The 14,270-nt window shown below is 60.5% G+C and overlaps 1 protein-coding gene across 1 annotated transcript; it reads right to left on the bottom strand.

Moving 5' to 3' along the window:
* Nucleotides 1-2,638: 2,638 nt before the first annotated feature.
* LOC104335062 (MOB kinase activator 3A-like) lies at nt 2,639-6,362 on the bottom strand. Its single transcript, XM_075444395.1, has 3 exons — nt 5,945-6,362; nt 3,793-3,995; nt 2,639-2,902 (listed from the first exon to the last, which is right to left on the bottom strand). The coding sequence occupies exons 1-3, from the start codon at nt 6,360-6,362 to the stop codon at nt 2,873-2,875; spliced, it is 651 nt and encodes a 216-aa protein (XP_075300510.1). The 3' UTR covers nt 2,639-2,872.
* Between the last annotated feature and the right edge of the window lie 7,908 nt (nt 6,363-14,270).

Below are 14,270 nucleotides of genomic sequence, written 5' to 3'. Positions count from 1 at the left end.
CCCCGCAGGGACACGGCCGGCCCCAGCTCCACTGCTCTGCACCGGCCAAGACCCGGGGCGCGAGGAGCTGGCGATGGCGGGGCTGAGCGGGGCCTCGGCGCGGGCGTCCATGGGGAAGACGGGGCGAGTCGCTGCGGGAGGGGAAACCCCTGCACCCCCAGAACACGGGCCGGGAGCTCTGGGAGCTGCGCTTTCAGGGTGCTTGGGGTGAGGGGGCTTGCGCCGTGCCGCAGCGGGGGTCCCGCCTTGCTCGCTGGCAGCAGATGGGAGAAGCATTTCCAGGCGGCTTTTAAACAACCGGGGCTCTTTTTTGCCCCTCTCCATCCTCCAGATTCCCCGGGAAGGGGCGAAAGCCACAGGAGCATCCCCGACGCACTGCAGCCAGCTCGCTGCGGGCGCCCCGGGAGCTGGGGGATGCGCTGGGAGGGGGGGGTCCAGGCTGGCGCAGTGCCCGGTTTCCCTGAAGGAGCAGAAAATGTCCCAAATCCCCAGAACCACCCCCCCTGCACCCTCGCTGCCCGCACAGGGCATTGGAGCCGCGGCGGGGGCTCGACCACCCCCGGGCTGGCAGACGCTGGGGCCAGTGGCCGCATCCTGGCACCCTCTTGGCTTCGCAGGGGGCAGAAATGAACCCGAGGGCCCCTTTTTTTATGCTGCCACTGGCCAAGCCCTTGGGTAAGGCGAGGCAGCGAGGGACTGCCCCCTCTGTTGGGGACAGCGTGCGACACAGAGCAGCGGATGCGGGTTTGTGCCCTTTCCTGCCCCTGCGCAGCATCCGGCCTCGCTCACTCCCGGGGGCAGCAGGGGCTGGGGGGTTGCTGCCCCCCCTCCCCAGCAGCGCTGGGTCTCAGCTCCGCGGGGGGCTCGGGCCACAGCACCGGGCAGCCACGCCAAACCCTCCAGCAGCACCCAGCCGAGGGGAGACAGGGCTGCGGCTGAGCTGCACCCACGAAAACCCAGGAGAGGGGCGGGAGGGGGCTTGGGGGGGACCAGCAGCTGGGCTGGGCAGGGAGCCTGCGGCAGACATGCCAGGGGAGCGGGAGGGCCTGGTGCTGCAGGCAGGGCACGGCTGGGTCCGGGACAGGCAGGAGCTACGGCTGCAGAGCCCAGGATTCCTCTCCCCCTCCGGAAAACAGCCTGCGGACCCCGAACGCAGAGCCTTGGCCAGTGCAGCCCGTCAGCCCCACGGCTACTCGGCAGCGAAGAGCCCAACAGCAAGCGGGGAAACTCGAGTTCACCTCTCCAGCCCACATCCACCCAAGGTTTATGGCTGGGAGAAGCAGCCCTTGGGTACAGGGACATTGGAAAGACAAATCAGGACGACCCCAGCCCCCTGGGTGAGCTCCAGGCCCGCGTGCTCTGCCCCATGGCCCCGGGAACGCACGGGGAGCTGGGGGCAGCCCCGGCCCCCCAGAGCAGGAGGAACCAAACCCGAGGGCAGCACGGCCAGAAGCGCTCGCCCAAGAGCTTTCAGCAACTCCAGCGGCCTTCCCGGGGAGCCCAAACACACCCTGTTTATTTTGCTGATAAAACCCCTCTGGCGAACGCGTGACCACGAGACATTCAGCAATCGGGGCGTGCTATGTAAATACGACATAATTTATTGTTCCGTTTCAGAGAACTACAGTGGTATTGGTACGAGCGTCCAACCGACAGTACGAGAAATGAGAGTCACATACGTACAGAGATTCCAGGACACAGAAAAACTTTGTAAGGAAGAAGTGGTTAGCGGTACGTTTTGGTCATTGTTCATAGAAACCTTTTGTCCTACTGTAAACCCTCCGATCCTAGGTAGACCCATCTACCTACCTCGAGGGCCCTGCAAAGCCCTCGCCACGCCGCCGAGTCGCTTGCGCGAGCAGCAGCGGGGCCGTCGGTCTGCAGCTTTGGTTACGAGACGCGTGTGGCTGCGGGGGGCCGTGCTGCTCGGGAAGAGGGAGAAGGCTCCGTACCCTCTTGGGAAGCAGAAAATGGCCCCCACACCGCCAGTAAGCGAGGCCGGAGGGCCAGCAGCCCAGTTCCTTCTCAGCAGGGTCAGCGTACCACGAGATGGGGAAGCGGCTTCCCCACGCCTGCCCCAGCGCCTTCCCTCTGCTCGCTCCCCCCAGGCACAGGTGAGCCCGGCCGAACGCTGCCAGCGCGGCTCCCCAGCCCCCGTGGGACCCCGCCGCTGGGCTGAGCGCAGGGAGCAGCTCGGCTCGGACGCCATCAGCGGTGGCAGCGCTGGCCTCGCCACCAAAGAAACCCAAGGTCAGCTTCTTTCAGAGGGAAAGCAAGGAGGGCCAAGCCTCGGGGACAGGAGGCCAAGCGGAGGGCGAGCACAAAAGCAGCTCTGTCCCAAAACGGGACTCGCAGCCGGTGCAAGAGGTGCTGGAACCAAACAGCACCGCAGGGGATCCACGTACACTGGCGTTTCTTCCCCGGTCCCCAGGTAACCTCCCTTCCCGGGTGGGAAATGGGTGTCGGGAGGGAAGCACCGCTGCCACGGCAGCACCAGACACACCGCGTGGCTCTTTCTGAGGCATCCGGCTCGGCTCGCTTGGTGCCGCTGCAGAGAGGGGACCCTCGAGGCAGAGGCAGCACGGGGCGGCTCCTCCCTCCCCACAGAGCAAGCATTTCCACCAAGCGGCCAAAAATATTTTCTTTTTTTTTTTTTTTTTTATAGAAATTACTATAAAAAACTAGTTTATCTAGAGCATCTTTAAAAAAATATTCCTGCAACATCACAGTTTTACATTGAAACTCATTAAAAATATATAGATTTCTTTAACAAAGCGTCTCTCTGTTCTTCGCTTGCATCACGGCTCCGGCGCAGGAGCGGGACTCGGAGCCCTCAGGAGAGACGCCGAGGCGGGCGCAGGAAGCTCTGGTCTCAGTGGCACATCCGGGAGGTCATTTCCTTCTGCCAAAGGGACAGAGAAGACAAGGGACCACGAATGAAGACCCAGACTGCCAGGTGAGGGTGCAGATGAGAAAGCCTCACCTTTGTGTAGTCGGAAACGCCCTTCTCAGGCACGTGGTGACACTGCTTTATTGCTTTCCTGAAATTTCTTCACTGAACGAGTGGTCAGGGCCTTGGCCCAGGCTGCCCAGGGCAGTGGGGGAGTCCCCATCCCTGGAGGGGTTCAAAACCGTGTAGACGTGGCACTTCAGGACATGGTTTGGCAGGCATGGGGGTGTTGGGTTGACAGCTGCACTTGATCTTCGAGGTCTTTTCCAACCTCAGTGATTCTACGACTCTACGCTACCGAGAGCTCCAGTTTGGGCAGGTCCCTGCTCCCCCCGCGGCCAGGCACCGCTGCCCAACGGCTCTGCACGTCAGCTCTGCTGCTCACGGCTTTAGAAACACCATCACCACCTCCCAGGCCTAACTGGTCCCACCCTCCAGACTCCTTGTGAGGGCAGTGGTGTTGTCCTTGCTCTTCAGCATGGGAAGTAAGCGCAGGGATGGAGGTTCTACCCTTCCCTCTGCGCCCTGGATGGCTAACAGCGCCAGGCTCACGCCGCGCACGCAGCCACGGCGAGCCAGCTGCTGGAAACGCAAGGAGGCCACTGGGGAACAAGTCAGCTTCCCCCAGCCAATGCCCAACCGGCCCCGGCTCAGCTGCGCTCGCACGTCCCCACTCCCAGTTCCCCGACAGTAAAACCGCGAGGCCAACCGATGGCCTGAATTTGGGGAACTGGTTTCGAGGACGCTCCAGAGACCTCTGCGACCCCTCCAGCCCCAGCCCACCCCACCAGCTGCGGATCCCGACAGACCAACGCGTGCCTCGAGCCCAGGCAGCCACTCACCAGCGGTTCCAGCTCCTTGGTGTCTATGAGATTGAACTCTTTCACGAAGTAGTAAAAGTGCTTGTAGCAGGTGTTGACGTGGGCTTCCGACCCCATCTGGGTGATCCTGTCAAAATGGTGGATGTAGACGTGGACAAAGACCCGGAACAGCCTGGACAGGATCTTCTTCACCACCGGGAGGAAGTTCTTGGGGAAGGGAGTACCTGGGAGGAGAGGCACAACCACGAGAAACCTTCAGCCAAGTCAAAACCAGTTCCTCGGGGCTAAAATAAACTGACAAAACTGACTGATTGAGGCCAGAGGGCTTCTGTCCCTGGTAATTCCCAGTTCCCCTCTCCTTCTTCCCTTCCATTGGGATCAGATTTTTCAAAGCACAGACTTCTTAAGCGACGGAGCGCTGCGTGCCATCGATCGCTGCCAGCGACCAAAAGCAAGAGACCAGCCTCGGAGATTCCCAGCAGCTGCTGCAGTCTGACAGAGCTCTCTTCTACTCCTACTCGTCGTGTTTACACAAACACCAGACACGACCGAGTTCCACTCCAGCAGCAACTTCCCAAAAGCAAGACTCGGTGCTGTTCACTCCTCACAGTTATCTCGTATTTTGGTCTGTCTTTAGCTCTTTGGTTAAGAATGAAAGACTTTAAGGTCCCCTTTAAAGGTGGCAGTGCTTCGGCATCTGCATAGCCAGGGCCCTGCTGCGGAGTGGCCTGGCCAACTGCCCATCTCCGCAGAATATTACACTTTAAAGTCCACACAGGTTGCTTCTGGAGGAGCGGGGATTAGTTCGACCCTTTCAGCGCTCCGCAAGAACCGCAGCGCGTCAGTCAGCCTTAAGGGCGAGGAATCTGGTAGAAGCGGAGCTGGAAACAGCAACGCCAAAGCCAGGCAGCAGCCGTTCGGGCGACCGGAGGAACAGGCGGGGAGGACTGCAGCGCTGCGGCTGTCTGAAGGACCGGCTCTTTACGGCCCAGCTCCCCGCTCTGCCCGCTCACGCCGGGTTTCAGCAGCGTTCTGGCAGAGCTCCGCGGATGCCGGTGTGGCAGAGGCGGCAGACGTGTCCCTGTCAGAGGCCAACCTCGTCCCATCAGAGCTCCGACGGGATGAACGCCGGGGCAGGAGGGAGGGAGCTCTGCTGCCTCTTGTCTTTGGCGTCCCAGAAGATGAAAGCTCTGGGTGGGATCAATCATATTTACCTCATGCGTTAGACACTGAGTTCTCATGCCTTACTCAGCACAAAATAAAAAAAAAAGCCAACAATCCTTGTCCCAAAGCCAGTACACAAAACTGCGTCTGGATATGCAGGTTTAGGTGTCTTTGGCCAAATTCTCCTTTCCATCACCCTGGCAACAGATCAAACCCTGCCCCTCCCTCCCCGCACATGTCAGCATCCCACCCCACTGCAACAAACAGCCAAGGGCACGCCAGGAAGCCCCGAGCTAGAAAGGGCAGAGTCAGCTAACGCCAGCCTGTAATAATAAAGAGGCTAATTATGGAAACGCGGCCACCATCACCAGGCCGATGCCGAGCACGCGCCTCGAACCCAAGCTAGCAATCAGCTCCGAAAGAGCCGTCCGTCAGGAGACCACGTCCAGCATGAAGGACGCAAGAGTCATGTCAGAGACCGACTTCTCCAAGAGCAGCCTCTTGTTTTCGCTGCCTAGGCTCAGCTCGGCTTTCCTCGAGGGATCCAGGACTCCACAGGGGATCTGGCACAGCTCGGGGTATTTTAGCACTCCACAAGAGCTCTGAACTTTCTCAAGTGCTCAGAAGAGCTTACTACGCCGCCAGCCTCTGCGCAGCACAAAGGAACTAGCTCTGCTGCTCGGGTAGCAGCAGAAGAACCCGAAGAAGAACTTCTTCACTCTGAGGGTGACGGAGCCCTGGCCCAGGCTGCCCAGGGAGGTTGTGGAGTCTCCTTCTCTGGAGATATTCAAGCTCTGCCTGGACGCAGTGCTGTGCAGCCTGCTCTGGGTGACCCTGCTTCGGCGGGGGGTTGGGCTGGGTCACCCACAGAGGGCCCTGCCAACCCCCACCATTCTGTGATTCTGTGGGTGACCTATGCAACGGCATCTCCCGGACCAGAAACGGGACCCAAGAGCTCAAAGCAGAAGGCTCTGCACCAGCCCCTCTCCGCCCTCCAGCCCAAACTCACCAACATTTGTGGGAAAGATGTCCTCGTTGTTGGTCTGTACCTCAATCCAGTCCATCAAGAGGTTCATGTACTGGGGAGCAGAAAGGGCTGTGGGTTTTCGGTACTTGTGCTCGTCCTGCCATCGGTACTCGTACTTGGGGCCCCCCGACATGACAGGGCAGGACTGCTCCGTGCAATAGACACTGATGGTGCCATAGATCAGGTTGATGCGGTTGAAGAAGTCCACCACGTGCACGGCCACCCAGTCGTTCTGCTCCTCTCCTGGCGGCAGCTGGACGGCCACTTTCAAGTCCAGGCCAGCGTTGAGCGAGGCCTGAGCCTTCTTGTGCAGCTCAAACCGCTGAGTCCCCGGCTCAAACTTGCGCTTGGGCCGGAAGGTTTTGTCTTTATTGAACACTTGCTTTAAAGCGCGGGACATTTTGCTTCTCCTCTTCTTGCTTTTCCAGGACCGTAGCGACAACAGCCAGAGACGCGGCACTGCTGGGCCACTTCCCGGGGCTCTGATCTTCACAGAAACCTCCCTCTGCTCATCTGGTCCCGATCTGCAAGGCAGCACAGAAGGGCAGCGATTAGAAGCAGTGCTCTCAACAGGAAACCTTGCCTAAATCCCATAGGAAGAGATCTGGGATACCATCTGGGCCCATCCACAGCCTCCCTGGGCAGCCTGGGCCAGGGCTCCGTCACCCTCAGAGGGAAGAAGTTCTTCCTCGGGTTCAGCTGGAGCTTCCTCTGCTTCAGTTTGTGCCCGTTGCCCCTTGTCCTTTCGTAGAAAGCTCCCTGCACGCTCCTGGCCTGTCTGCACACTCACTGCACGCTTAATGCACACTTACCGCGTGCTCCTTGCGTGGTCACTGCTCATGCTCCACGCTCGCGACTTGCTCCCTGTGTACGCCTGGCCTCTCTGCACACTCCCTGCACGCTCCCTGCACACTCACGGAATCACGGAATCACGGAATGGTGGGGGTTGCCAGGGCCCTCTGTGAGTCACAGAACCACAGAATGTTTGGGGTTGACTGGGACCTCTGGGATCACCCAGCCCAACCCCCTGCCCAAGCAGGGTCACCCAGAGCAGGCTGCACAGCACCGCGTCCAGGCGCGGCTGGAATATCTCCAGAGAAGGAGACCCCACAGCCTCGCTGGGCAGCCTGGGCCAGGGCTCTGTCACCCTCAGAGGGAAGAAGTTCTTCCTCGGGTTCAGCTGGAGCTTCCTCTGCTTCAGTTTGTGCCTGTTGCCCCTTGTCATGTTGCTGGGCGCCACTGAACAGAGTCTGGCCCCGTCCTCCTGACACCCAACCTGCAGATATTTAGATGCATTTCTAAGGTCCCCTCTCAGCCTTCTCTTCTCCAGGCTGAACAAGCCCAGCTCCCTCAGCCTCTCCTCGCAGGAGAGATGCTCCAGTCCCCTCAACATCCTTGTAGCCCTGTACTGGACTTTCTCCAGTAGCTCCTCATCTTTCTTGAACTGGGGAGCCCAGAACTGGACAGCGTACTCCAGATGGGGCCTCACTAGGGCAGTGTAGAGGGGAAGGAGAACCTCCCTCGACCTGCTGGCCACGCTCCTCTGAATGCACCCCAGGATCCCATTGGCCTTCTTGGCAGCCAGGGCACGCTGCTGGCTCATGGTTAACCTGTTGTCCACCAGGACACCCAGGTCCCTCTCCGCAGAGCTGCTCTCCAGCAGGTCCGCCCCAAGCCTGTACTGATGCATAGGGTTGTTCATCCCCATGTGCAGGACCCTGCATTTGCCTTTGTTGAACCTCATCAGGTTCCTCTCTGCCCAACTCTCCAGCCTGTCCAGGTCACGCTGAATGGCAGCACAGCCTGCTGGTGTTATCAGCCACTCCTCCCAGTTTGGTGTCATCAGCAAACTTGCTGAGGGTACATTCTAACTCTTCATCCAGGTCACTGATGAAGAAGTTGAACAAGGCTGGGCCCAGTACTGACCCCTGGGGCACATCACTGGTTACCGGCCTCCAACCAGACTCAGCGCTGCTGATGACAACCCCCTGAGCTCTGCCATTTAGCCAGTTCTCAATCCACCTCACTGACCACTCATACAGCCCATACTTCCTGAGCTTCTCTAGGAGGATATTATGGGAGACTGTGACGAAAGCCTTGCTGAAGTCTAGGTAGACAACATCCACTGCTCTCCCTTCATCTACCCAGCTAGTCATGTCATCGTAGAAAGCTATCAGATTGGTCAGGCATGATTTCCCTTTGGTGAATCCATGCTGACTACTCCTGATAACCTTCTTTTCCTCCACTTGCTTGTTGATGACCTCCAGGATAAGCTGCTCCATCACCTTTCCCGGAATGGAGGTGAGGCTGACCGGCCTGTAGTTCCCTGGGTCCTCCTTCTTGCCCTTTTTGAAGATTGGAGTGACATTGGCCTTTCTCCAGTCCTCGGGCACCTCTCCTGTCCTCCAGGACCTCTCAAAGATGATGGAGAGTGGCTCAGCAATGACATCCGCCAGCTCTCTCAGCACTCGTGGGTGCATTCCATCAGGGCCCATGGATTTGTGGACTTCCAGATCGCTTAAGCGATCCCTCACACAGTCCTCCTCGACCAAGGGAAAGTCGTCCTCTTTGTACGCTTCATCTCTTACCTCCAGGGCCTGGGATTCCTGAGGGCCAGTCTTAGCACTGAAGACTGAAGCAAAGAAGGCATTCGGTAGCTCTGCCTTCTCCGCATCCTCCATCGCCAGGACACCCGCCTCATTCAGCAGCGGCCCCACATTGTCCCTAGCCTTTCTTTTACTGCTGATGTAGTTGAAGAAGCCCTTCTTGTTGTTTTTGACATCCCTTGCCAGCTTCAATTCCAGGTGGGCCTTGGCCTTCCTCGTCGCATCCCTGCATGCTCTCACCACGTTCCTGTACTCTTCCCAAGTGGCCTGCCCCTCTTTCCACATTCCATGGACCTTTCTCTTCTGCCTGATCTCTGCTAGAAGCTCCTTGTTTAACCATGCAGGTCTCCTACCTCCTTTGCTCGATTTCTTTCTCAGGGGAATGCATTGCTCCTGAGCATGGAGGAAGTGTCGTTTAAAGAGCGACCACCACTCATGGACCCCCCTGCCTTCGAGAGCCCTGGCCCACGGGATACCTCCCAGTAGCTCCTTGAAGAGGGCAAAGTCAGCCCTCCTGAGGTCCAAGGTTTTGATCCTGCTTATCGCCCTGCTTCCTCTACGCAGGATCCTGAACTCGACCATTTCATGGTCACTGCAGCCGAGTCTACCTCCTACCTTCACATCCTCCACCAGTCCCTCCTTGTTTGTTAACACAAGGTCCAGCAGCGCGCCTTTCCTTGTTGGTTCCTCCACCACTTGCATCAGAAAGTTATCATCGATGCTCTGTAGGAACCTCCTGGATTGCGCCTGCCTAGCTGTATGGTCTTCCCAGCTGATGTCAGGGTGGTTGAAGTCCCCCATGAGAACCAGGGCCTGTGACTGTGAGGCTGCTTGCAGCTGCCTGTAGAAGGCCTCATCAACCTCCTCCTCCTGCTCAGGTGGCCTGTAGAACACACCCACCACAATGTCACCTGTATGAGCCTGTCCCTTAATTCTAACCCACAAGCTTTCAACTTGTTCCTCATTTGCCCCCAGGCCAAGCTCAATGCATTGCAGTTGCTCCCTCACATGTAGAGCAACTCCACCACCTCTCCTTGTTGGTCTGTCTCTCCTAAAGAGTCTGTAGCCATCCATGACAGCATGCCAGTCATGCCAGTTGTCCCACCACGTTTCTGTGATGGCGACCAAGTCGTAGCCGTCCTGCTGTATAATGGCTTCCAGCTCCTCCTGTTTATTGCCCATGCTACGTGCATTGGTGTAAACACACTTGAGCTGGGCTGTCAATCTCATGCCTGGCCTTGGCACGCCAAGCCTAGGCTCATCCCTAGTGAGCTGGGCAATATCCCCTCCCCCCTTCGAACCTAGTTTAAAGCCCTCTCAATGAGCCCCGGGGCCAGCTCGTGGCCAAGAATTCTTTTTCCCCTTTGAGATAGCTGAGTTCCACCTGTCGCCAGCAGGCCCGGTGCTGTGTGCACCTCCCCATGATCAAAGAAGCCAAAATTTGACTGATGGCACCAGTCCCTGAGCCACCTGTTAACCAGGTGAGTTTTCCTGCCCCTTTCAGTGCTGTTCCCTGCCACTGATGGGATGGAGGAAAACACCACCTGCGCCCCTGATCCCTCAACCAGTCGCCCCAGTGCCCTGAAGTCCCTTTTGATGGCCTTGGGACTTCTTTCTGCGATCTCGTCCCCGCCAACCTGCATTACCAAGAGGGGGTAGTAATCAGAAGGCTGCACCAGACCAGGGAGTCTCTTCGCAACATCCCTAACCCGGGCCCCAGGGAGCCAGCAGACTTCCCTGTGGGATGGGTCCGGTCGGCAGATCGGGCCCTCTGTTCCCCTCAGAAGGGAATCACCTATGACAATGACCCTCCTTTTTTTCTTAGTTGAGGCAGTTGTAATACGTGGGGCTGTCTGACTCGTTCTAGGCAACCCCCTGGATGGAGCTTCACCTTCACCCACATCCTCTGTGGCCAGTCCCTCATATTCCAGAGCCCCATATCTGTTGCTTAAGGGCAACTGGGCAGGTGAGGGAGGCCGGGGGGAGATTCGCTTGCCACCCCGAGCAGGAACCCGTTTCCATTCCCCCCCATCTCTTAGGTCCCCTCTTTCTGCTCGGTGGCAAGAGCGTAGGGGGTTCTCTGCTTTCTGTGGAGCCGCCTCCTGCTGCCTCTGCCTCAGGGAGGGCAGGGTGCGGCTCCACCAGTCGATCTCCCTCTCACACTCCCGGATGCTCCTCAGCCTCTCCACTTCCTCCTTCAGCTCTGCCACCAGGCTGAGCAGGTCATTCACCTGCTCGCACCGAACACAGCCGCTGTCTCTGCTGTCCTCCGGTACGAGCGCCAGGCTCAGGCCCTCCCTGCAGCCAGAGACCTGGACACCCGCGTTCTTGCGTGGGGGCCTCCGTCTGGGTCCCCACACTCCTTCGAGCAACAGCTTTCCCACGGCTGGTAACCATGGCTAGAATATCTCCTGGATAGGCGATGCCCCCTGCTTGAGTTGCCAGCAGGGGCGGCTGCACCCTGCCAGTCGCCTTCCCCGCTCGAACTGCTGCGCAAACCGCTGCGCAAACCGCTGCGCCGCTCCCGGGCTGCTGCGCCGGCTCTGTTTGCCGGCTCTGGTCGCTCGCGCTCCCTGGGGGCCGCTCTTACCCGTGCGGGGGTTTGGCCGCTGTCACACTCGACTCCGCGCCCGCTGAGGCAGAGCTGCCGCTCGTTGGCACTTCCCGCTTTCCCGCTCGGGGGAGGGCTGGGGTCTCCTCTCTCTCTCTCGGCACTTTTTGCCGCCTCGCCGCTGCGGTTTTGCCACTGGAGAAAGGGTCCCTCGGCGCGAGCCTCTGCTCCAGAGCCCTTCACCTTCAGTAGCTGGGTTTCTCCCCAGGGACGTGTCCCCGGTCCCCAAACCCCACTTGGGTTTCTCGTATTTTGGGGGTGCCTCCCCCTACGCCCAGGGCCCCCCGCGGCAGAGCTGCCCAAGGAAGGGCGGCCACGCGCGGGGCAGGGAGCGTTGTGCCGTGCCTCAGTTTCCCCAGCCAGATGCCTTGGGGTTAGGGAGCACCCGTAACCCCGCAGCCGAAGCAGCCGGGTAGCGTGGCCCCGGGGGAGGGCACAAACATGGCACAGGGTGGTTTCACGCCCCAAAACACCTTTGAGGGGAGACGCCGGTGCAGTGGGGAGCACCCCCCGGCCCCCAGCAGCCCCGCAGGGACACGGCCGGCCCCAGCTCCACTGCTCTGCACCGGCCAAGACCCGGGGCGCGAGGAGCTGGCGATGGCGGGGCTGAGCGGGGCCTCGGCGCGGGCGTCCATGGGGAAGACGGGGCGAGTCGCTGCGGGAGGGGAAACCCCTGCACCCCCAGAACACGGGCCGGGAGCTCTGGGAGCTGCGCTTTCAGGGTGCTTGGGGTGAGGGGGCTTGCGCCGTGCCGCAGCGGGGGTCCCGCCTTGCTCGCTGGCAGCAGATGGGAGAAGCATTTCCAGGCGGCTTTTAAACAACCGGGGCTCTTTTTTGCCCCTCTCCATCCTCCAGATTCCCCGGGAAGGGGCGAAAGCCACAGGAGCATCCCCGACGCACTGCAGCCAGCTCGCTGCGGGCGCCCCGGGAGCTGGGGGATGCGCTGGGAGGGGGGGGTCCAGGCTGGCGCAGTGCCCGGTTTCCCTGAAGGAGCAGAAAATGTCCCAAATCCCCAGAACCACCCCCCCTGCACCCTCGCTGCCCGCACAGGGCATTGGAGCCGCGGCGGGGGCTCGACCACCCCCGGGCTGGCAGACGCTGGGGCCAGTGGCCGCATCCTGGCACCCTCTTGGCTTCGCAGGGGGCAGAAATGAACCCGAGGGCCCCTTTTTTTATGCTGCCACTGGCCAAGCCCTTGGGTAAGGCGAGGCAGCGAGGGACTGCCCCCTCTGTTGGGGACAGCGTGCGACACAGAGCAGCGGATGCGGGTTTGTGCCCTTTCCTGCCCCTGCGCAGCATCCGGCCTCGCTCACTCCCGGGGGCAGCAGGGGCTGGGGGGTTGCTGCCCCCCCTCCCCAGCAGCGCTGGGTCTCAGCTCCGCGGGGGGCTCGGGCCACAGCACCGGGCAGCCACGCCAAACCCTCCAGCAGCACCCAGCCGAGGGGAGACAGGGCTGCGGCTGAGCTGCACCCACGAAAACCCAGGAGAGGGGCGGGAGGGGGCTTGGGGGGGACCAGCAGCTGGGCTGGGCAGGGAGCCTGCGGCAGACATGCCAGGGGAGCGGGAGGGCCTGGTGCTGCAGGCAGGGCACGGCTGGGTCCGGGACAGGCAGGAGCTACGGCTGCAGAGCCCAGGATTCCTCTCCCCCTCCGGAAAACAGCCTGCGGACCCCGAACGCAGAGCCTTGGCCAGTGCAGCCCGTCAGCCCCACGGCTACTCGGCAGCGAAGAGCCCAACAGCAAGCGGGGAAACTCGAGTTCACCTCTCCAGCCCACATCCACCCAAGGTTTATGGCTGGGAGAAGCAGCCCTTGGGTACAGGGACATTGGAAAGACAAATCAGGACGACCCCAGCCCCCTGGGTGAGCTCCAGGCCCGCGTGCTCTGCCCCATGGCCCCGGGAACGCACGGGGAGCTGGGGGCAGCCCCGGCCCCCCAGAGCAGGAGGAACCAAACCCGAGGGCAGCACGGCCAGAAGCGCTCGCCCAAGAGCTTTCAGCAACTCCAGCGGCCTTCCCGGGGAGCCCAAACACACCCTGTTTATTTTGCTGATAAAACCCCTCTGGCGAACGCGTGACCACGAGACATTCAGCAATCGGGGCGTGCTATGTAAATACGACATAATTTATTGTTCCGTTTCAGAGAACTACAGTGGTATTGGTACGAGCGTCCAACCGACAGTACGAGAAATGAGAGTCACATACGTACAGAGATTCCAGGACACAGAAAAACTTTGTAAGGAAGAAGTGGTTAGCGGTACGTTTTGGTCATTGTTCATAGAAACCTTTTGTCCTACTGTAAACCCTCCGATCCTAGGTAGACCCATCTACCTACCTCGAGGGCCCTGCAAAGCCCTCGCCACGCCGCCGAGTCGCTTGCGCGAGCAGCAGCGGGGCCGTCGGTCTGCAGCTTTGGTTACGAGACGCGTGTGGCTGCGGGGGGCCGTGCTGCTCGGGAAGAGGGAGAAGGCTCCGTACCCTCTTGGGAAGCAGAAAATGGCCCCCACACCGCCAGTAAGCGAGGCCGGAGGGCCAGCAGCCCAGTTCCTTCTCAGCAGGGTCAGCGTACCACGAGATGGGGAAGCGGCTTCCCCACGCCTGCCCCAGCGCCTTCCCTCTGCTCGCTCCCCCCAGGCACAGGTGAGCCCGGCCGAACGCTGCCAGCGCGGCTCCCCAGCCCCCGTGGGACCCCGCCGCTGGGCTGAGCGCAGGGAGCAGCTCGGCTCGGACGCCATCAGCGGTGGCAGCGCTGGCCTCGCCACCAAAGAAACCCAAGGTCAGCTTCTTTCAGAGGGAAAGCAAGGAGGGCCAAGCCTCGGGGACAGGAGGCCAAGCGGAGGGCGAGCACAAAAGCAGCTCTGTCCCAAAACGGGACTCGCAGCCGGTGCAAGAGGTGCTGGAACCAAACAGCACCGCAGGGGATCCACGTACACTGGCGTTTCTTCCCCGGTCCCCAGGTAACCTCCCTTCCCGGGTGGGAAATGGGTGTCGGGAGGGAAGCACCGCTGCCACGGCAGCACCAGACACACCGCGTGGCTCTTTCTGAGGCATCCGGCTCGGCTCGCTTGGTGCCGCTGCAGAGAGGGGACCCTC

The sequence above is a fragment of the Opisthocomus hoazin genome, chromosome 27 (assembly GCF_030867145.1).
Source record: "Opisthocomus hoazin isolate bOpiHoa1 chromosome 27, bOpiHoa1.hap1, whole genome shotgun sequence".
Classification (NCBI taxonomy): domain Eukaryota; kingdom Metazoa; phylum Chordata; class Aves; order Opisthocomiformes; family Opisthocomidae; genus Opisthocomus; species Opisthocomus hoazin.
The sequence above is the reverse complement of the archived record's forward strand: the minus strand, read 5'-3'. Positions and strand labels throughout refer to the sequence as shown.